The following is a 22,032-nucleotide window of genomic DNA, read 5'->3' on the forward strand; positions in this document are numbered from 1 at the left end:
AGATAGGTACATAATTATGTCCCCTCAGTATAATTATCTCAGAGAGGAACTTGAACAAAGTCCATGAAAATATAAATCTTTGATAAAATAAGCTACATTATTCTATTAATATATCTATCACATATAAAAACAATGGTACAATCATATGGTATTTGTCTATTGTACACCCGAAACTAGTATTGCACTGTATGTTAACTACCTGAAATTTAAATAAAAACTTTAAAAAAAAAAGGTGTAATAACACTTAAATAGATAAACAGCTAAATAGAAATATCTAAATACCTTAAAGTAAGCCATTCTTTCCAAATTTTATATACATATCTGGATATATATATGTTCTATATAAATACAGAAATAACTTGCATTAGGAATAACTAAATACCTTTTCTACTAAATTAGACTTTGTGCTTTAACAGTAAAACAGCTAATGATTAAGAGATCACAACTATTGCGGATGAGAAACCAGTATAAAATAATATGGAGAACTCAGTGACTAAAGGCCAGCTCTGTAGAACACTGAAAGCCATCTTTATGGGTATTTTAAAATGATTTTAGGAATCTGTTCCTGTGTCAGTACGTGGAATAATTCTAAATTTAAAACTATTATTGCAAAGTGATCATTTAGTAACCCTGTCATTAAGAAATGAAGAAAAGGAGGTTCTGTGGTTAACTGACTGCCAAGGAGACAGTTAACAACAGACCAAGGGCTTGAATAAGGTTCTCTTCCTGACTCTGCTTCTTCCACTGCAACTAATTCTCAAAAAGGGGAGGATCTCAACAAACTGTTTCTGTAGGTAAAGTTTTATTGAAAAATATTCATTTACTGTTTGTTTTTATAAAGAAAGAATTGAAGAGTTGTGACAGATACCTTATGATCTACAGCCTAAAATGTTTACCATCTGGTTCTTTACAGAAAAAAGTTTGCTGACTCTCAAGATTTTTTTATCATACAATTCAGAAAGTTCAGAACTTCACCAATAATAACCCATATGATGGGTTGTAATAAATAATACTAAATCCAGAACAGCAATAACAGTTACCTTAAAAGGGGTTAATCCTGCCACCACTACCATCACCAAGGAGTTGACTATTTGTCCATTTTCCATATTTTGACACAGAAAGACTTCTTTTAGAAAAGAAAAACTATAAAACTTAGAAACTTCTAAAGGAGAAATTAAGATCTGATCATTTAAACTGAAAGAGAATTCACATATATTCCTATAATGTAAGGTTAGTTCTCATCTACATGAATATATTTCTAGATCACTGGCTATTTGGGAGAGAGCATAGTAGATAAATCTTAGCAAAATGAATTACAGAGGTCAAATGTATGACAGAATATTTTAGAAAAAGTCAAATTCATACACAATTTTCCAAGAGAATATCTACGGCACAAAGGGTATCTAGATCTAGATCTAGATATAAATATCTAGATATCTATAGATATAGATATCTATATCTATTATATCTATATAAATATAATTATATATTTATATAAACATCTACCCTATTAATCAGTTGATTTGTTAAACTTTTAGCTTTTACCTCACTCTTCTCAAAAAAGAAAGCAAACATGCCTCCAGCTGACCCTGTTATAACAGATGCTCACACACCACAAAAAATATAAACCTCAGTGAGACTTAAATACAAAATACAGTTTAAACAAAAGAAATAGACTGCTTAAGGAAAACACGTTTATTTAAAGAAGAAAGAAGTTCCCACTAGAAGCTAATAAATCAGTAAAAGTTATTAATTTACTAGTGAAAATAGCATGGGATGAGGTTACATACAAACACACAACTCTTTTTAAAGGAATCCTGGACAGTTAGTTACAAAATGATGTAGGATGTACAATAGGACTAAAAATTGCAGTAACAAAGAAACTTGAAGACATGTATGTCAAATGAGAACACACACAAACACACAGGACCTGAGACTTAAATCAGAAGACGTGGGTTCAAATCTCTTGAGTTGCCAACAACTGTTGATACTGAGCAAGTTTACTTCTTGGTGCTTTAACGTCCTTCTAGGATATTCTTTTTCTTCTTCTCTTTTCTTTTTTTTCTTTTCTTTTTTTTCCTTTTCTTTCTTTCTCTCTCTCTTCCTTTCTTTCTTTTTAAAGAGGGACAGAGGGAGACAGGGAATCCCACATAGGGCTTGAGATCATGACCTGAGCTGAAATCAAAGGTCAGATGCTTAACTACCCAGGCGCCCCTCATTTACTTCCTTATAAAATAAGGGATTTGGACTAGAGTTGTAAGGTGCCTTCTAACCCCCAAATTAACTTCTTTTTTTGTCTCAGATTTTATTTATTTGAGAGCAAGAGAGAGAGAGAGCATGAGAAGGAGGTAAGGGCAGAAGGAGAGGAGAAGCAAACTCCCCGATGCAGGGCTCAATTCCAGGACCCTGGGATCATGACCTGAGCTGAAGGCAGACACTTAACCTACTCAGCCACTCAGGTGCCCCTTAACTTACTTTTTTTTTTTTTTAAATTTTATTTATTTGACAATGAGAGAGATCACAAGTAGGCAGAGAGGCAAGCAGACAGAGAGAGACAGGAGGAAGCAGGCTCCCTGCCGAGCAGAGAGCCCAATATGCAACTTGATCCCAGGACCCTGAGATCACGACCCGAACTGAAGGCAGAGGCTTAACCCACTGAGCCACCCAGGTGCCCCCCTTAACTTACTTTTTTAAAAAGACTTACTTATTTATTTGAGAAAGAGACAACAAGAGCATAAGTGGGAGGGGCAAAGGGAAAAGGAGAGGGAGAGAGAATCTCAAGCAGACTCCGCCAAGATGAGCATGCAGCCTAATGTGGGACTTGATCATGACCCTGATATCATGACCTGAGCCGAAACCAAGAGTCAGATGCTTAATGGATTGCACCACCCAGCTACCCCAAATTAAGTTATTTGTAAGTGACCACTTATTAAATCACTGCTATGTGTCAAGAACCATATTAATGACTTAATAACCTATAGAAATTAGTGAATTTAAATACATGAAGAGATAGGAGATGAGTTTAATATGTGCTGCCTTAAAAAATTAGTAAAATCCTTCTTCGAAATCAGACTCTATGAATTCTCTAACTAAACTAGGTGACATTAGGCAAATCATATATTCTAAGTTTCCATTTATAACATGGGACCACCAACAATAATTCTGTAGTTTTTGTGAGGAATAAAGATAACATACACAGGTGAAAAGTTGAAAGATTTCCTTTGATGTCAGGAATAAGATAAGGAGGCCCTATCACTGATTCAAAAACTAGAAATAAGGAGAGCAATAAAATCAGCTCAATAAAGTTCCAAAGCTAAGATATCTGCAAACACATAACTTAAAAAAGACTAGGATCCTCTATGTTTATGCCTCTGCATAGATTGATACAAATGAATGAGAAAGGCAAGCAATCGGGACACCTGGGTGGCTCAGTTGGTTAAGCAGCTGCCTTCGGCTCAGGTCATGATCCCAGCGTCCTGGGATCGAGTCCCACATGGGGCTCCTTGCTCCGCAAGGAGCCTACTTCGCCCTCTGACTCTGCCTTCCACTCTGTCTGCCTGTGCTCGCTCTTGCTCGCTCTCTGACAAATAAATAAATAAAATCTTTAAAAAAAAAAAAAAGAAAGGCAAGCAATCCAACTGAAAAAACACACAAGAGATCCAAACCAGAACTCCAAAAGAGGAAAATCTCTGACAATACTATACAATGTATAGAATGTGCCCAGACCAGAATACATTTGGTACACAATTTGGACAACAGTTTAACCTTATCTAGTCAAATTCAAGATATGGACAGATTATGATCCAACAACTGCACTCATAAGTGTATCTTAAAGAAATATGAGCTTAGATGCATGTACAGAAGTCTTCACAGCAGCACTGTTTATAACGGGTAAAGCCTGGATATAATCCAAATATTATTAACAGCTGAACGGATAAATAAAATAAGGAGCATATATATAATAGAATACTACAAAACAATTAACTGAATAAATTATAACTAAATATGATTGACTGACACAAATAAAATGTAAACTAAAGAAAGCAAAATACAAAAGAATACTTGTGGTATCATTTCATTCATATGTTAAAAAATAGAAAGAAATAAACCACACTGTTCAGAAATACATGCAGAGGAGGTGAAACTATTTCTAAAACGCAAATAAGTTTTTATCTCTGGGGAGAAGGGAAGTGATTATTTTATTGGAAATGGTGTTGGGAGGGGGGCAGCTTCTGGGGTATTGTTCATGATCTATTTCCTGACTTAGATCTTGAATACATGGGTGATCACTCTACACATATGTTGTATATGTACAACTGTACACATATGTTGTACACCTGTCAGTTTCTGGCACATAGGAAATAGTTAAGAAGGACACTATTACTTTATGATGATGATATTATTCTTACTATTTCTACTACTTTCACTGATATTACCACTAATTTTTCATCTGCAGACTATATATGACCCTTTAAAATATAAGATGAGAGAGAATATAAAGAAAAATGCCTATATATGAAAATGTCTACATGCTTATAAAACTTCTTTGTGTTATTTCCTTTGTTTCCCTACTGTTATACTTCTAAATGTTTCTTCCTTCTTATATACTCTGCACTATCTTGACCACAAAATTTTGATAAGAACCAAAGTTTTTCCCTCTAGATGATTATTATTCCAGCAAGGAACCCACCATTAGCAGCAGGAGTCCTAAACCTCTGCAGGTTGAGTAAGAATAACAGATGATAGGTAAACTGATTAATAAAACCTAAGTATTGAAAGGCAATAGTATAGGAACCATAGATTCTCACTGCTCACACATCCTGAACTGTTCTTCTCAAGCTCCCAACCCAGTGGCTCATTTCTCAGGTAACTACTGTAGCCCTTTTCCATACACAGCAACAGAAAGCAAGTATTTACATCCAAGGCTATGAAACGTTACATAGTCACTACATCAAAATGCTCATTGTATTTCAATGGTAAGGTTTTCATGTAAGAGAGAAAATAAATATATGATGTTTTGAAAGTTGTTATATCTTGTGAGGTACAACAAAAACTATTTTGATATTTCTAATTTTTGGCAATAAAAGATAATATCTACTATTGATTTTAAAATTCCTTTGTAAGGCAACTGGAAATTGTAAGAAATTTCACTTAAAATTTAATGATGCATATTGGAGTGTCTGAATGGCTCAGTCAGTTAAGTGTCTTGGTTTCAGCTCAGATCATGATCTCAGGGCTATGAGATAGAACCCCACTTCAGGCTCTGCACTCAGCATGGAGTCTCCTTAGGATTCTCTTCTCCTTCTGCCCCTCACCCCTAAGCTTGTGCGTACGCATGCTCTTTCTCTCTCTCTAGGTCTTTAAAAAAAAACAACAACGCTTATTCATGCATGTTAAAGAGAAAGTTAGCAGAAGAGAATTAGACCTATTTAAGTAACCAGGTTATAATTACCAACTGAATTACTCCTTTGAAAAAATGTAATATTTAACATCTAAATTTAATTTGATGAAAGGTAAGAATTTAATTCAGTAAACTATCATTAAAACAAAGTAATATTCAAGGAAATTAATTTTAACTGAAAATCAGTATTTCAAAAAAATATTTCAAAGAATTCTACTTAGCAAAGGTCTTATAGTCCTATCATTTGCAGTTTATTAATTGTTCTTCATGACCTTGGAATCAAGACAGTATGAGATGAAAAACACCAGTGAATCAATGTACATGTATTTATCCTAAACATCTACTACAAACAAGAAACTGTTAGAAATACAAAGAAACATAGACTTGGTCCCCACCTGACTGATGCATAATCTCAGGAAACACTACGCATCTGTGTTAGGTAAGAAAATTTATCTAAAAAACAATTAAACAATAATACAAAGTAGAAAGTAATAATATCAAACATAGAGCAATGTTGCCAGAATTTTGAGGAAGGGAAAAGTTGTCATTAGTTGAGATATTAGAGGGGTTTCATGCGAAAAGGTAGAATGAGTAAGCTTTAGGTAAGAGGTGGAGAAAGGAAAGGACATTCTTACAACTCTTTGAAGGTAAAGATTGCTTTAATAAATGACAGTGAAAGAACTAGTATGTACCTGCACTGTACACTTGAAGTGGATGTTCCTTGTATATGTAATTTATGCCTTGGTTAGGTCAATTTTTAAAATTTCAACAACTATCAAGGATGGTCCCTTTACTGATGATTCCTCTTTCATGCTTCCATACTCTCACAATCAAATACATTCAAAGCCAAGTTGCCATAATTATTTTCCTAATGCCTTTTAAAAAGCGAACGTTCTCTCTCCCTCTAGTTTGCCTAAGCACATCTATCTTGCACATCACTGCCAAAATAATCTTCCAAAAGAACCTTTCTGAATTAGGTCCACCTCTACAGACTTTGGAATCTTACCCACAGCCTTTCCTCCAAAAAAACCAATCAAGATGGATTTTAAGGTTCTCTAAAATTTGAGCTCAATCTACCATGCTGGTCTTATTTTTCACTTCTCTTAATACATAGATATACATCTTTCTTCAAATATTTTTTCTATAGAGGTACTATTTTTCTAAATATACTTTGTCTATTTTCAGTTTCTATACCTGTCCTCAAGGTATTCCTTCCAAATGATATATTCTTGCCTTTCACCTTAATCCTACCTACAACTCAAAATCTACCTCAAATGTTTATACTTAAGCATCAACTCTTTTCTGAAAGCCCTTCCGGTATGATCTCTCCATTCTCTAAACTTTCACTAAAATCTGATTGTCCGTGAAAACTAAAAACATTTTTCTTTATGTCATTCATAAGAGAATACTAGTCCTTGAGGAGTTCCCCTGATCTATACCCATAGATACATAACAGACTAAAAACAGGACAAGCTTTGCGCAGTGGCAGTATCATAGCCAATGAGGTTTATCCGAGGCGCGATTATTGCTAATTAAAATTTATACAGGACAATATAAAAGGACATGCTTAGTACACATTTTCATTCAAAAATTACTTAACAAAAGAATGATTATTCGCATTTTGTAAATATCCCAAAAGACATTCATATGTAAGACTACAAAATAAGAAGGTAATCTTAATGGATTTTTTTAAAGAATGAATTTTACCTTTTCAGTTGTAAGAGGTTTTGTGGGCTTTTCTGGCTCCTTTTCTTTCTTTTTCTCTTCCTTTTTTTTTTCCTTTTCTTTCTAAAACACAGACCATAGTTTTGATAAGTTTACTTTGTAAAAAATGTCAGCTCTTAGGACATTTTTATTAGTTTGAGTCATTATTTGAGAAAATGTTCAGTGATGACAATATCCATTGATACTGAAATACAATAGTAAACAGCAAATTCAAATTCATATTGTCATTGAACTTACATGTTGGTAACACAACAAAGAATATCTTTTCTTTAAAAAATTTAAGACAGGTGAAATGATTTGGAACTTCTTTGAAATTTCAGAATTCGTTTTAAACAAATGAGACCTCTACTCAGTAAATTCTCACTGTATCTTTACATCAGGTTAGGCTTCCTAATAGCAACCACAATGTTGAGATTTGAATAAGAAGGAAAAGTAAACTGACTGTTAAAAGAGAATTCCTTATCACACAGATGAAGACAGATTACAACATGTGAACATGAGGCAAAAGGGAAAAAAATACCTTAATTTTAAAAAATACCACAAAACAGGGGGCACCTGTGTGGCTCAGTTTGTTAAGTACCAATTCTTGATTTCAACTCAGGTCATGATCTCATGGGTCATATGATTAAGCCCCATGCTGGGCCGGAAGTCTGCCTGAATATTCTCTCCCTCTGTCCCCTCCTGCCACTTGCACGCTCCCCTTCTCTTTTTAATAAATAAATAATTAAATAAATAAATCGCAAAACATGCTTAGTGTACTACATAATGCTGTGATTTTTTAAAGAACAAATATAATAATTTTCTCATAAAAAAATGTTAAGGATATGCCTAGTATCAAAGCAAACTGATTAGTGGATTTAATCCAATCCAATCTAGGTAAACTGTACTGGTACTATGATGTCCACAATTTGCATTTCCAAGAAGAATAAAGCAGGGTATAACATTAAAAAACTTAAGGGCCACAAACATGCCAAAAAAAGAAAAATGAAATAAAAGATTAAACCATGAGCATTTATAAGACATTTAAGGTAAGAGATACCTAGAAACCTAGAAGTGAATCACTACTACAAATGAGTATTAATTAGTACCTTAGTTTCCTAGCAGCAAATGGGAAAAGATAAACTGATGAACCCAGGAAAGGCAGAATAATAAACACACAAAACTTAGTCAAAATGCCTATGGGTTTGTTTGTACCTGTGTCTTTCAATGGTATTTGACACAACCTCTCTCAACAGTAAATAATTATTTATGATTGAGAAAAGATAACACTGGCAATTCCGAGGCTGTAACAAAAGGCATAAAATAAAAGTTCTTATGGGCGAAACACTGTGATAATCACCTTCCCTTTTAGCTTAATTTATATAATAAGTGTCTGAAAAAAATGTCATCATAGTCGTTCTACAAATGAAGGGGAAAAAAAAGAAATCTTAGGAAAGCAAGGAGAAAGCCACACAGCTTATCAGTGGGAGGACCGAGGGAAGACAGACCCAAACTCTCAAGTCACTACTCATTGTCATCCAGTGCAGCACTGGTATTTATTATTATTCTTTCATACAACAACGGTTAATATTTACTGAACCCTTACTATGCGCAAGATGCTGTCTTTACTCACCGAATCCTCAAAACAACTTTATAAGTAACCTTATCCCATTTACTAAGTGAAGAATAAATGAAATCCGCACCTCTACCTCTGAAACCAATAATACATTATATGTTAATTAAATTAAAAAAATAAATAAACCCAAAGTTAATATAAAAAATGAAATGTGCACAAATCCTTTACATATTATGGAATGTTTTCTAGATATTATTTAATCAAATTTGGTGAGGAAGGCAATGTGATTAAACATGCTCACTAATACACTGGGGATGAACTGTTCTACACCCTCAAAGAACAATTAATTTCTCAAGGAAGGCACTATTCTGAGAGCAAAGAAGAAGCTTCTCTTTCTAATCACTATGATTGGTAGGCACATATAACATCAGCAAAAATGAATTAGATTATATAGCTGGATTTAATAAAGAGAGAGCACAATTTGGTGCTCTTCATCACTGGAATGTCAGTTGCTAAAATATGGCTGTCATTTAATCTGATTATGGCAAGGGTAGTACAACACAAGCTTTGAAGTAACATTAAAAACATTGGCTCTAAATTCAGGTCATATAGTTTGATCCACAGATGACTACCATCTCTAGAATCAAAAGCTGCTAAGAGATCAGAATACTGTGAGAACCTAATTTGTTTTAAACTATTTTCTCAGCAAGAACAAAATACAGCTGTGTTTGGCATTCTAAAATAGTTCCGGAAACTTGGTTGCTATATATACGAATGATATAGCAAAACAGACCTTCTGTATAAAAAAACAAAAAACAGGGGTGTCTGGGGGGGCCTGGGTGGCTCAGTGGTTTGGGCTGCTGCCTTCGGCTCGGGTCATGATCTCAGGGTCCTGGGATCGAGCCCCGCATCGGGCTCCCTGCTCCGCAGGAAGCCTGCTTCCCTCTCTCTCTCTCTCTCTCTGCCTGCCTCTCTGCCTACTTGTGATCTCTGTCAAATAAATAAATAAAATCTTAAAAAAAACAAAACAAAAAACAGGGGTGTCTGGGTAGCTCAGTGGGTTAAGGCCTCTGCCTTCAGCTCAGGTCATGATCTCAGGGTCCTGGGATCAAGCCCCACATCGGGCTTTCTGCTCAGCAGGGAGCCAGCTTCCTCCTCCCTCTCTGCCTCTCTGCCTACTTGTGATCTCTGTCAATAAAAAACAAAACAAAACAAAAACAAACAAACAAACAAAAAACAATAAAAAACACCAAAAAACAAAAAATCCCAAAACTGGAATAAATGTCCAGCTTCTGTAAGATAGAGAAAAACATGTTTTTGGTTCATTATACTTGAGTGATGTGATTAAAGGTCTTCAAAAAATTTTTATTATGTACTTCTACCTTAAAAAGTTGTGAGCATATATATTCTATCATGCATATATATTTCTTTATAAAGTATATATAACACAATATTATGCACATTATAAAACATATATAATAGAAATTTTGAAAGGATTACATTAAAAAAACACATATAGACATCATAAATGAACTACCTCAGGCTTCTAATATTTAATGCTTTTCAATAAAGACATCAGACTTTGGAGATCACTGAATTAGATCAATGCCTTTCTTTTAAAACACTGAAGTATAATGTACACATAACACATAATTTCAGGTATACAAAATGATTCAATACTTATATAACACTGCGAAATGATCACCACCATGAGTATAGTTTCCTCCTGTCACCATACAAAGTTTTTTAAGTGAAATACAGTACGGTTGCTCTAGTCACCATGCTATACATTACTACACATAACCAATAAGACCAACAGTAGGGAGCTTACCATGTATGTTTTTTTCTAGTAGTTCTATGACTTCAAATCTTGCCTTAAGTCTTCAATACATACTGAGTTTATTTTTGTATATAGAATAAGATACTGGTCCAGTTTTCCCAAACCATCTATTGAAGAGACTGTCCTTTCTCCCCTGTACATTCTTGCCTCCTCTGGCATAAATTAACTGACCGTATATATGTGGGTTTAATTCTATGCTCTCTATTCTGTTGTAGTAATCTGTTTTTATGCCAATACTACACTGTCTTGATTACCATACCTTTGTAATATAGTTTGAAATCAAGGAATGTGATTCCTTCAGCTTTGTTCTTTCTCAAGATCACTTTGGCTATTCAGGATCTTTCGTGGTTCCACACAAATTTTAGAGACGTATGTTCTATTTTTGTGAAAAATGTGACTGGGATTTTGATAACAATTGCACTGAATCTACAAACTGCATTGGGTAATACATTTTAACAACATTAATTATTCCAATCAATGAACATATAATATTTTCCATTTATTTGTGTCTTGTTTCATTCATCAGTATCTTGCACTTTCCAGTGTAGACGTCTTCCACCTCCTTGGCTAAACTTCTTCTTAGGTGTTTTATTCTTTTTTTTTTCTTAAAAGATTTTATTTATTTATTTGACAGAGAGAGATCACAGATAGGAAGAGAGGCAGGCAGAGAGAGAGAGGAGGAAGCAGGCTCCCTGCTGAGCAGAGAGCCCGATGTGGGACTCGATCCCAAGACCCTGAGATCATGACCCGAGCCGAATGCAGCGGCTTACCCCACTGAGCCACCCAGGCGCCCCTGTTTTATTCTTTTTGATGTGATTATAAATGAGATTGTTTTCTTAATTTCTCCTTCTAACCATCTATTGCTAGTGTATAGAGAGAACATATATTTGTATACTGATTTTGCATCCTGCAACTTTAATGAAGTTGATTCTTAGCTCTCACAGCTTTTTTTCTAAAGATTTTATTTATTCATTTTAGAAAGCGAGAACATGCGTGTGCACATGTGTGTGCAGGCAGAGGTAGGGAGAGAGGGAGGGAGAGAGAGAGAGAGAATCCCAAGTAGATCCTGTGCTGAGCACAGAGCCTGACAGGGAGCTTGATCCCAGGATCCTGAGATCATGACCTGAGCTGAAATCAAGAGTTGGGCACTCAACCAGCTGAGCCACCCAGCTGCCCCTAAGATGTTTTCCTTTATAGCAGAACTTAGAGTCTTGAAAATTCATTGTCACTGTTTTGCAAATCTGTTTGGTCCTTGGTACCCTTTTTCTCATGCGGACTTTGGGGCTACTGTTGTACAAAGAACATTACCCATTCCATTTCCCATCTCTGACAGCTAAGGAAACAAGTTCCCAGAGAGAATGGTGTCATCAGATGTGGGACTAGACTGAAAGCCTGTCCAGTTCTCTTTCCACTAGGCTTTTTCCATGCCACTTGTTATTCTCACAGCTTTTTGGTGGAGCTTCAGGGACTTCTATATATAAAATCATGTTGTCCACAAATAATAACGATTTTGTTTCTTCCTAATTTGGAAGCATTTTTATCTTTTTCCCACCTAACTAGTCCAGCTAGAATTTCCAATACTATGCTGAATAGAAGTGGTGAGAGTGGGCATCCTTGTCTTGTTCCTGACCTTAGAGGAAAAGCTTTTAGCTTTTCATCATTGAGCATGATGTTAGCTGTGGGGTTTGTCATATATGACCTTTGTTATGTTGAGGTACATTTCCTCCATTCTTGCTTTGATGAGTTTTTATCATAAAGGATTTTGAACTTTGTCAAAGGCTTTTTTTGGCATCTGTCGAGATTATCATGATTTTTATCCTTAATTTGTTAATACTGTAGATTGTGTTGATTGATTTGCAAAAGTTTAGCCCTCCTCACATACCTTCAATAAATCCCATCTGGTCATGGTGTGTGTTTTGGATCTTTTCATCTATGTTTATCAGGGATACTGGCCTGTAGTTTTCTTTTTATTTTTTTTAATTGTGTTATGTTAGTCACCATATAATACATCATTAGTTTTTGATGTAGTGTTCCAAGATTCATTGTTTATGTATAACACCCAGCACTCCACGCAATACCACCATCAGGCTCACCCATCCCCTCATATCCCTCCCCTCTAAAACCCTCAGTTTGTTTCTCAGAGTTCACAGTCTCTCATGCTTTGTCTCCCCCTCCGATTTCCAACCCCTGCACTTTTCCTTTCCTTCGCCTAATGTTCTCCATGTTATTCCTTATGTTCCAAAAGTAAGTGAAACCATATGATAATTGACTTTCTCTGCTTGACTTATTTCACTCAGCATAATCTCCTCCAGTCCCATCCATGTTGATACAAAAGTTGGGTATTCATCCTTTCTGATGGTTGAGTAATATTCCATGGTATATATGGACCACATCTTCTTTATCCATTCATCTGTTGAGGGGCATCTTGGCTCTTTTCAGTTTGGCTATTGTAGATATTGCTGCTATGAACATTGGGTACATATGGCCCTTCTTTTCATTACATCTGTATGTTTGGGGTAAATACCTAGTAGTGCAATGCCAGGTCATAGGGTAGCTTTATTTTTAATGTTTTTCAGTGGCTGCATCAACTTGCATTCCCACCAACAGTGTAAGAGGGTTCCCCTTTCTCCACATCCTCTCCAACATCTGTTGCCTTGTTAATTTTTGCCATTCTAACTGGTAAGGTGGTATCTCAATGTGGTTTTGAATTTCCCTGATGGCTAATGATGATGGACATTTTTTCATGTGTCTGCTAGCCATTTGTATCTCTTCTTTGGAGAAGTGACTGTACATGTCTTCTGCCCATTTTTTGAGTTGATTATCTGTTTTTTGGGGGTGTTAAGTTTTACATATTTTACACCTAACAGACTGAGTCTTCCAGGTGCCCCTACTCTGATTCTTTTTTATATTTCTATCTTTTCAATGAATTTCTCAGTGAGTTCATCCATTTTTCTCTCCAGTTTAGTGATCATCTTTATGACTATTACTTTGAACCCTTTATCAGGTAGATTGCTTAACTCCTTTTAGTTCTTTTTCTGAAATTTGGTCTTATCCTTTCACTCAGAACACATTCTTCTGTATCCCTGGTTTGTCTGACTGCTTTTATACATTAAGTAGGTCAGCTACATCTCCCCGTCTTAAAGGTAGTGGCGTTATGAAGAAAGTTATCTTGTGGGGCCCAGAAACACAAGCTCCCTGGTCACTAGAAACAAGTAGTCCTCTGTATGGGCTGCATGCGCCCTCCTACTGTGACTGGGCCATTAGTTCCAGGGGCATGCTGGTGGGTGGAGCTGGCTCCAATGCCTGGCTGTTATTACTGTGGGAACACTGCAAGGATGGAGCTGGCCTCAGCCCAACTGGTGAAGAGGCCTGGCTATGGTTGCTGCAGACATGCTGGTGGGGGCAGCTGGCCATCAAAATGGCTGGCTGCAAGGCCTAGCCACACCTGTTGCAGGCATGCTGGTATGCAGGGCTGGCCCCCATTTTACGGGGCACGAGTCACTTTGGAGTAGTGTCTGTCCCAGCCAAGGCTTCCCATCCGGTGGGGGAAGTGGGTAGAAGTTGCTTTGGGTGGGGCACTGGTCCCGACAGAGGTTGCCTGCCAGGTTGTGGTGGGATAGCAGACACTTTGAAGGGTGCCTGCAGGGGTAGGCTAATCTGCAGGGGAACATGAAACGGGGTGAATGATTGCTAGTGAGGCTGATGGGAAGTGTGTCAGAAAAAGTGTCTGCCAGAACTGGGTCAGCTAAAGGAGGGCAAAAAAGTGGTACCCTCCAGTACTGTGTTCCCTGGAGAGAGTTCCTACAGATCCCTGCCCCTCTGGCACACACCCTAATATTAGTCAATCTCCTTCATGCATGTTCCAGGCACTTTTACAACTGCGACCTCTGTTCTGCATCTCCAAGCAAGTAAAACGGTTTATGGGCCCTTTAAATACAGGGTTTTCATTCCCTCCAGGGTCTTGCCCTCATAGAGTTAAGCTCCTTTGATGTGCAAAGCCAGATGTTACAGAGGCTTTAACTTCCCAGTGTGGATATCCCCAGGGCAAGGGGAGCCCAATATGGGGCTTGAACACCCCTCACTTCTCAGGGAGGACCTCTATACCTTGACATTTCTCCCACTTATGCTTTACTGTGCTAGGGGTTCATTTCCCAATCTGACCATGTCTATGTCCCTCCTATTCTTCTTGACACTGCTTTTTTTTTTTAATTAACATACAATGTATTATTTGCTTCAGGGGCACAGGTCTGTGAATCATCAGTCTTACACAATTCACAGCACTCACCATAGCACACACCTTCCCCAATGTCCATAACCCTGCCACCCTATCCCTCCCTCGCCACCCCCACAGCAACCTTCAGTTTGTTTCCTAAGATTAAGAGTCTCTTATGGTTTGTCTTCCTCCCCAGTCCCATCTTGTTTCATTTTTTTCCCTACCTACTCCCCACCAACCACCCCCCTGCCTCTCAAATTCCTCATATCAGAGGGATATGATAACTGTCTTTCTCTGATTGACTTATTTCTCTTAGCATAATACCCTCTAGTTCTATCCACAGCATTACAAATGGCAAGATTTCATTTTTTGATAATTGCATAGTATTGCAGTCTGTGTGTGTGTGTGTGACATCTTCTTTATCCATTCATCTGTTGATGGACATCTAGGTTCTTTCCATACTTTGACATTGCTTTTTAAAATATCTTTAGTTGTTAAATATCTAAGAACTGTTCTGCTAGTCTTCAGGTTCTTCTCAGAGAGTTGCTTTACATATAGTTCCAGCCTTGGTATCTCCAGGAGGTGAGCTCAGGTTCTTCCTATGCCACCATCTTCCCATGAGTCTAACTTTAGCTTTTAACATTTTAATTATGGGATGTGTTGGCATGGATCTCTTTGGGTTCACCTTTTATTTGGAACTCCCTGGGCTTCCTGGATCTGTGTAACTGTTTCCCTCCCCAGGTTAGGAAAGTTTTCATCCATTATTTCTTCAAATAGGTTTTTGTCCCTTCTGCTCACCCCCTTCTGCAGCTCCTATAATATGACTGTCATTCAGCTGTGAATGTTACTGATGTTGTCCCATAGGTCTCTTAGGTTATCTTTGTTTTAAAACAAAACAAAACAAAACTTTTTTTTTTTTTTTTTTTTTTTTAAAAACCCTGCTGCTGTTTGGGTTAGTTCCACTGCCCCGTCTGCCAAGTCACTGATCTGTTCTTCTGCTTCATCTTGTTTATTACTGATTCTCTCTAGCATATTTTTCTAGTTCAGTCATTGTATTCTTCAGCTCTGTGACTTCCATTTGATATTTTCTTATATTTTCTATCTCTGTTGAAATTGTCTTCATCCATTCTTTTCCCAAGATCAATGAGCATCTTTATGACTATTACTTTGAATTCTTTATCAGATAAATTACTTATCTCCATTAAGGTTTTTCCTTCTAGGATGTTATCTTATTCTTTCATTTGGATCATATTTCTGTCTCCTCATTTTGCCTAATTCTCTGTTTGTTTCTGTGTTATTAGGCAAAATAGTGATCTCTCCTACTACTGAAGGAATGGCCAGAGGAAGACTGAGAGTTTGTTTCATTCAGTCAACTGTCTGTGTAGTGCCCTGGAGGTAGCAGCCTGAGACAATTGTCTCCAACTGTTTCAGTCCCAAGAGGCCCAGAAATGCAAGGCCCACTATCCACCAGAGCCAGACATACAAGCCCGATGTGAAATACTTGCATTTCCTGCCTTTAGCAGAGTCAGAGGGGAGCACCAGCCCAGGAAGAGCCAGGCCATCCAGTTTGGCAGTGTGGGACTATGGGGGTACAGAGAAGCAAGGCAAGCAGCATTAGCAAGATAGAAGTAGTGCAAAAATGGTGTCTCCTAGCACCTGTCTTCTGAGAGATATCCAAATGACCCCTGTCCCTCTGGCAGACACTTTAAACTCAGACAATTAATCTCCTTTACATATAGTCTATAAAATTTTTAACTTGCTCCTTTTGTACTAGGTTGCAGGACAAGTTAGTCACGTTCATATGCCCTTTAAGAGTAGAGTCTTACTTTCCTACAGCTTTTTGGGTATCCTTGAAATGAAACCCACTGACGTCCAAAGCCAATTGTTTTGGGGGCTCATTTCTCCAATGCAGGTCCCAAGGGTTGGGGTACCTAACGTGGCTTGCTCCTCAGAGATAAGCTCCGTATTTGTAAGATCACTCTCACTGGTGGATCACAGCACCAGGCATGGGTTTGGTGAGTCTGTGTCTCAATGTGTCCTTTTTGTCTTTTGTTGTGAAGGAGGTGTTCAGCTAGTTTTCACATCTTTTGTAGAAAAAAACTGTTCTATGTGTAGTTATAGATTTGGTTTGTCCATGGGAGAAGGGGAGCTTTGGGTCTTTCTATGCCACCATCTTGAATAATCAATGTCCACTCCTTTCTAAGACTTGCAGGCAGGAATCACACAGTACAAAAGTGTGTTAAGGGTTTCCACCCTTTTTCTCACAGGAAAGCAGAGTTCCAGGGCAAATTCTGAAAAGGAAAACTTTGCCTTTGACATTCTTCCACGTTCTCACAGTAACATCCACACTCCTAGAATGCTGCTTTCCTGGGCCTGTGTGTTGACCTAAGATACCTACAACATTCTAACCATGTACTCCATGCTCCATAACTGTCCCCTACAGACTCCTCATGAAGACCCTTTGCTCTGCTAACTCTTAAGTCCAATGTATCCAGTTTTCCATTCTCATGACTCTCTCCTTATCACTCAACACACTTCCCCTGGGCTGCCTTGTAATCTCAATTCTTCTTTCAATCCCTCTCTCTCAACATGCCCCCCAACAGCCCCCAGTCTGGATCTGTCCTCTGGGCTATACACATGTAATATCCAACCACCCACTAGATACCTGGATGTCCCACAGTCATAGTCAACTTTTAATTCATCCCTCCCTGCCTTCCTTTGTTCTCCTCAAACCTGTTCCTCACCATCAGCCTATACCCTTTTCTCCCAGGATAGCTCCATCATGTACTGAGATGCTCAAGCCAGACACTGGAAGTCATCAACACGTCCCAAACCACTGTCACAATCCACCGATTACTAAATCCCACAGATTCAGTCTTCTCAAAATCTCTTCAAACTACACTCTCCTTTTTATCTCTCTGCTTCCATTTTAGCAACTGCTCCCATCATGTTGGTCATAGATTAAAGCAGCAGGTTCTCAAGCTTTTTCACACCCATCAGTATGTAATTATTGTCCACAGAGATAGGAAGCCATGTGATGACAAGAAAATCAGATCCTGTTACCCTTCTTACCCTTAAAAACTCATCATTACAAGTACCAGGTCCTTCAGAGTAAAGACCAAAATCCTTCAGAAGGCTCAGAAATAGGCTGTCCTCTCACTTCTCTCCCTATGTTCTAGTCATCTCATCCCCTTGCAAATACCCACATGTTTCTTTGTTTTTTTTTGTTGTTGTTGTTGTTTATAAGATGCTTTCTCTGCTTAGAATACATCTTAATCCTTATAGCTACTATTTATTAAGAACTTAAGATATACTGGGGTGCCTGGGTGGATCAGTTGGTTAAGTGTCCGACTCATGATTTCTGCTTAGGTCGTGATCTCAGTCAGGGAAACAAGATAAGCCCAGTGTTGGGTTTTGCTTGGGATTCTCTCTCTCTCCCTCTGCCCCTCTCCCACTCCCCACTTTTTAAGAGAGTATGCTCTCTTAAAAAAAAAAAATTAAGATGTATCAAAAGCATGCCTTCTATATTAAATACCAGCACAATGAGTAAATGTCAATCACAGCACACACTGTTTGGCATTAGAAACCTCTGCAGAGTTACCTGTTTTCCTCCATTACAAACCCCTGTCATTCTCTCCAACCACCCCTACCACAAACATATTCTAGTGACTATAACTGATAATTCTATATTCATAAATCTTTATTATGTGTATCAGTATGACTGCTACTATCCCTTGACAATAATTTTCTTTGAATGCTTATAACAACAAAATCTTCTTAAGAAAACATTTCAGTCAGACTTTTCTAATGTATCAAAGAATTCAATAGCAAATATAAAACAATTCCCATAAATATAAACTAGTGAGGGAGACAACGACAGAAAATTGCTTCTTAAATGTTAAGATATATCTATAGTACCGATAAATCTATCTTCTGAAACTAAACAGATCAAAGCCCTTTAATCCTACTTGCAGCATAAGAAAACATTTTTAGACTGCTATATTTAATATATTTAATACTGGAGACCATTCAAATTATACCACTCCCAAATTACAGCACACTGTAAGAGAAGTTCATTTACCACTGAACACTACATTATGTAGCTGTCTAGAACACTACCATACCTCCAATTTGTTTTTCTCAACAGCAGCTTGTAGAGAAGGAGAGGATACCAAAGGCTGAAGAGGAGCATCAGAGGAAGAAATCTGTGAATGCAGATGAAAAGTCAGAAGAAGAAAGAGAAAAGAGGATAATCAGAACTGACAGGCACAGGAAAAAACCAAAACCCATACATTTCTGAGATATAAAAGCACTTAGAAGTATGTTAACTAAAAAAAATTAAAAAAAAAAGTATTAAGTGGAGAGCATTGCTTTTTTTAAATTCCCACATGCAATTTCTAAAAATAAAAGTATTTATTACAGAATAGTGTGTGATTTAAAATAGGATTCACTATGATATAAAATTTAAAATGTACTCAGGTAAGAAAATGTACTCTGAAAAATAAGCTTCTTTTTAAAATTTTTTTCTCTTTTTTTTAAGGATTTATTTATTTATTTGACAGACAGAGATCACAAGTAGGCAGAGAGGCAGGCAGAGAGAGAGGAGGAAGCAGGCTCCCCAATGAGCAGAGAGCCCGATGCGGGGCTCGATCCCAGGACTCTGGGATCATGACCTGAGCCAAAGGCAGAGGCTTTAACCCACTGAGCCATCCAGGCGCCCCTGAAAAATAAGCTTCTTGTACGGTAAAATTTTACTCAATATTACTACTGAAATACTAATGCTCTAAAGCATAAAGACACATTGTTTCAAGTAGCAGGAGAGCATAAATGAATTTTTGTTTTTACTTGTATTATCTATTTTAAGAATGGAAAATAAAACTGTGCTGAAATAGTAAAAAAGTCAAGTAAGTTTTAATCAGCTGTTTAAGGAAGAAAAAAAAAAGTCTGGGAAGAAGAAGTGAGTTAATGCAATACAAAACTGAGCAGCAGGACTTATCAAAAAGCAATATATACACTTCCTTAAGATCAGTATGTACAAACACCATTTCCAGTGCGGTATTTGCTGAATTTCCCCAAAGCATTATGTGACAGTTATATATGCACCAGAGGCAATTTATATATGAAAATGGGTTTCATCTAAGAACCTTTTCACACATCTTCCTATCCAATTTCTACATGCATAGTTGATCACTCTAATGGAAGCATTATCTTCCTGCTCTCTTTACTGCCAAAATATAACTGAAATATGTTTACAAAATGCACAGTACATCTTTGGAGCCATAAAACTGACATCTGTATATACTGCCCTATCATATCATAGAGGCAAGAGTGCTCTAAGGAACTGTTCAAAATGAAAGGTGCTATTATACAAAGGTCAAATGTACGTAATGTCAAAATAACATTGCGAGATGAGTCCTCATTTAATCTGCTTGTTACTAAGTTAGTTATGGTTTTAATTCTTGAATCACAACCCAAGATCATAAACTTCTGGGTGTTGTGTTTTTTTTTTTTTAAGCTTCGACACTACTTGTTGACTCTGTTATAATTGTGAAAATTAGCCATTTATTGACCACTAATGGAAGTTACACATGAAAAAGAAGATTTTAAAAGAAAAACTGCACCTTAAACCCTGGCTTCAAAGTTGCTTTATCCTACTGGACACTTACTTGCTAAAGATCTTTAATTGCCACTTTATGAAGAAAATAAGAGACAAAGCAGCACACAATTTCACTTAAGATGATAACCTGTATCATAAAGACCTCTCTGCCCAAGCTCATGTTAATAGCTGAACATAAAATATAAATGAGAAATGGGTATATCAAGCATGTAGAGGGTTACCAATTCATGACAGTTCACTGTTGAAGTGTTTATTCTCCTTCTAACTGATTCGGCCAGCTTTAAAACTCAGAAGCAGCAATATAAAATTATTTAATAAGTAACAGTAATTTAATAAAGCATTTTAATGCTCCCTTCCAAAAAAGTGTTAATACTATGTTTCAGCTAGAAATAAACACAGAGGGTTGTTCAGTAGGAAAGACACTTTAAAAATCAACAGACAAATTAACAGGTGAACGAATAAACAAATTGTTGTATACCATAAGATGAACAATTACCTGCCAATACAAAAGAGACTGTCTTAATAGTACTCACAAAAATAGGGATGAATTTCAGAAATATGCCAAAAGAAAAAAGCCAGACACCGAAGAGTACAAAGGCACAAAGGAACTTTTTGGAGCAAAGGAAAGATTCTATATGCCATCTTTGATGGCTACACAGAGTTATTTTTCAATGAGCTATGGGTGGGGGATGGGGGATGAATATTAAGAAGCACTTGTGAAGAGCACTGAGTGTTTGTACATGATCAACCACCTCTGAATTCTACCTCTGAAACCAATATTGCACTGTGTTGACTAACTAGAATTTAAATAAAACTTTGAGGGAAAAGAAAAGTCAATGAAATGTACCTTAAATTGTCTTTTATTGCACATAAATTTTATCTTCAATAAAATTAATTTTTAAAAAGTCAATGAGCAGTGTAAGATACATTATCTGAGCAAGGAATGAGGAAATAGAAGTCAACATACTGACAATCAGAAGCAAGAAACACCAAAGAACAGATAGATGAGGGAGAACAAAAAAAGCAGGGGAAAAGAAAAAATACAGAGGCCAGAAAAACTAGCTGCTCTTGAGTATTCTTTCTTAATCTCTCAGAACCACTTTTTGCCATCTTCTCCACTAAGAACTAATAGAAAATCACCATCATCTGTCACCTGGATTAATCCTTTGGCTTCCTTGCCCTAAGTCTTGCTCTTCTCCAAACTGTAATATTCTCAAATGCAAATCTGATCACTGGATATCCTTAGTTAGAAGCTTTAAACAGTTCATATGTATTACATACGGACAGAGTCCAAACTCCTTAACTAGGCCACAAGTGTCATCTACTTTATCTCCTTACCCTTTCCTGCCCTACTAAACTACTGTCTAGCCATAAACAACTCCCCTTTGGTTCTAGTTCTCAAGTCTGCTTCTCTTGCTTCTGTCTTTGCTTCTGCTATTTCCTCTGCCTGAAATATCCACAGTTTCTATTAGCTCTTACCCATCCTGTAATTTTAAGCTGACACTGCCTCTTCCAGGAAGTATTCCTTCATCACTCCAGTTGCAATTAAGTAGCCACTTGAGATACTCCCAAAGCACTTTCTATAATACATTCTTATTCACATGACATCTTGTAGAGATCCAATTACTTAAGAGTATCCTTTGTTCAACTGACTGGACTTCTCAAAGACAGACACTTTGTG

The 22,032-nt window shown here is 37.0% G+C and overlaps 1 protein-coding gene and 1 non-coding gene across 5 annotated transcripts in view; one reads left to right on the plus strand and one right to left on the minus strand.

Annotated features, from left to right (window-relative positions):
• Positions 1–22,032, minus strand: part of SMAP1 (small ArfGAP 1) — a 166,456-nt gene that overhangs the window by 65,863 nt on the left and 78,561 nt on the right. For 3 of the 4 annotated variants that reach the window (XM_059400161.1, XM_059400164.1, XM_059400165.1), the window contains exons 5-6: positions 18,859–18,939; positions 7,109–7,189 (exon numbers count right to left, since the gene is read on the minus strand). In XM_059400161.1, coding sequence (XP_059256144.1) covers positions 7,109–7,189; positions 18,859–18,939 — 162 coding nt within the window. The remainder of the gene's footprint in view (positions 1–7,108; positions 7,190–18,858; positions 18,940–22,032) is intronic. The other variant, XM_059400162.1, reaches the window with a different exon arrangement.
• LOC132018795 (U4 spliceosomal RNA) lies at positions 6,873–7,014 on the plus strand. Its single transcript, XR_009404591.1, has one exon. It is a non-coding gene; the product is annotated as a U4 spliceosomal RNA (small nuclear RNA).

This window comes from Mustela nigripes, chromosome 5 (assembly GCF_022355385.1).
Source record: "Mustela nigripes isolate SB6536 chromosome 5, MUSNIG.SB6536, whole genome shotgun sequence".
Lineage (NCBI taxonomy): Eukaryota > Metazoa > Chordata > Mammalia > Carnivora > Mustelidae > Mustela > Mustela nigripes.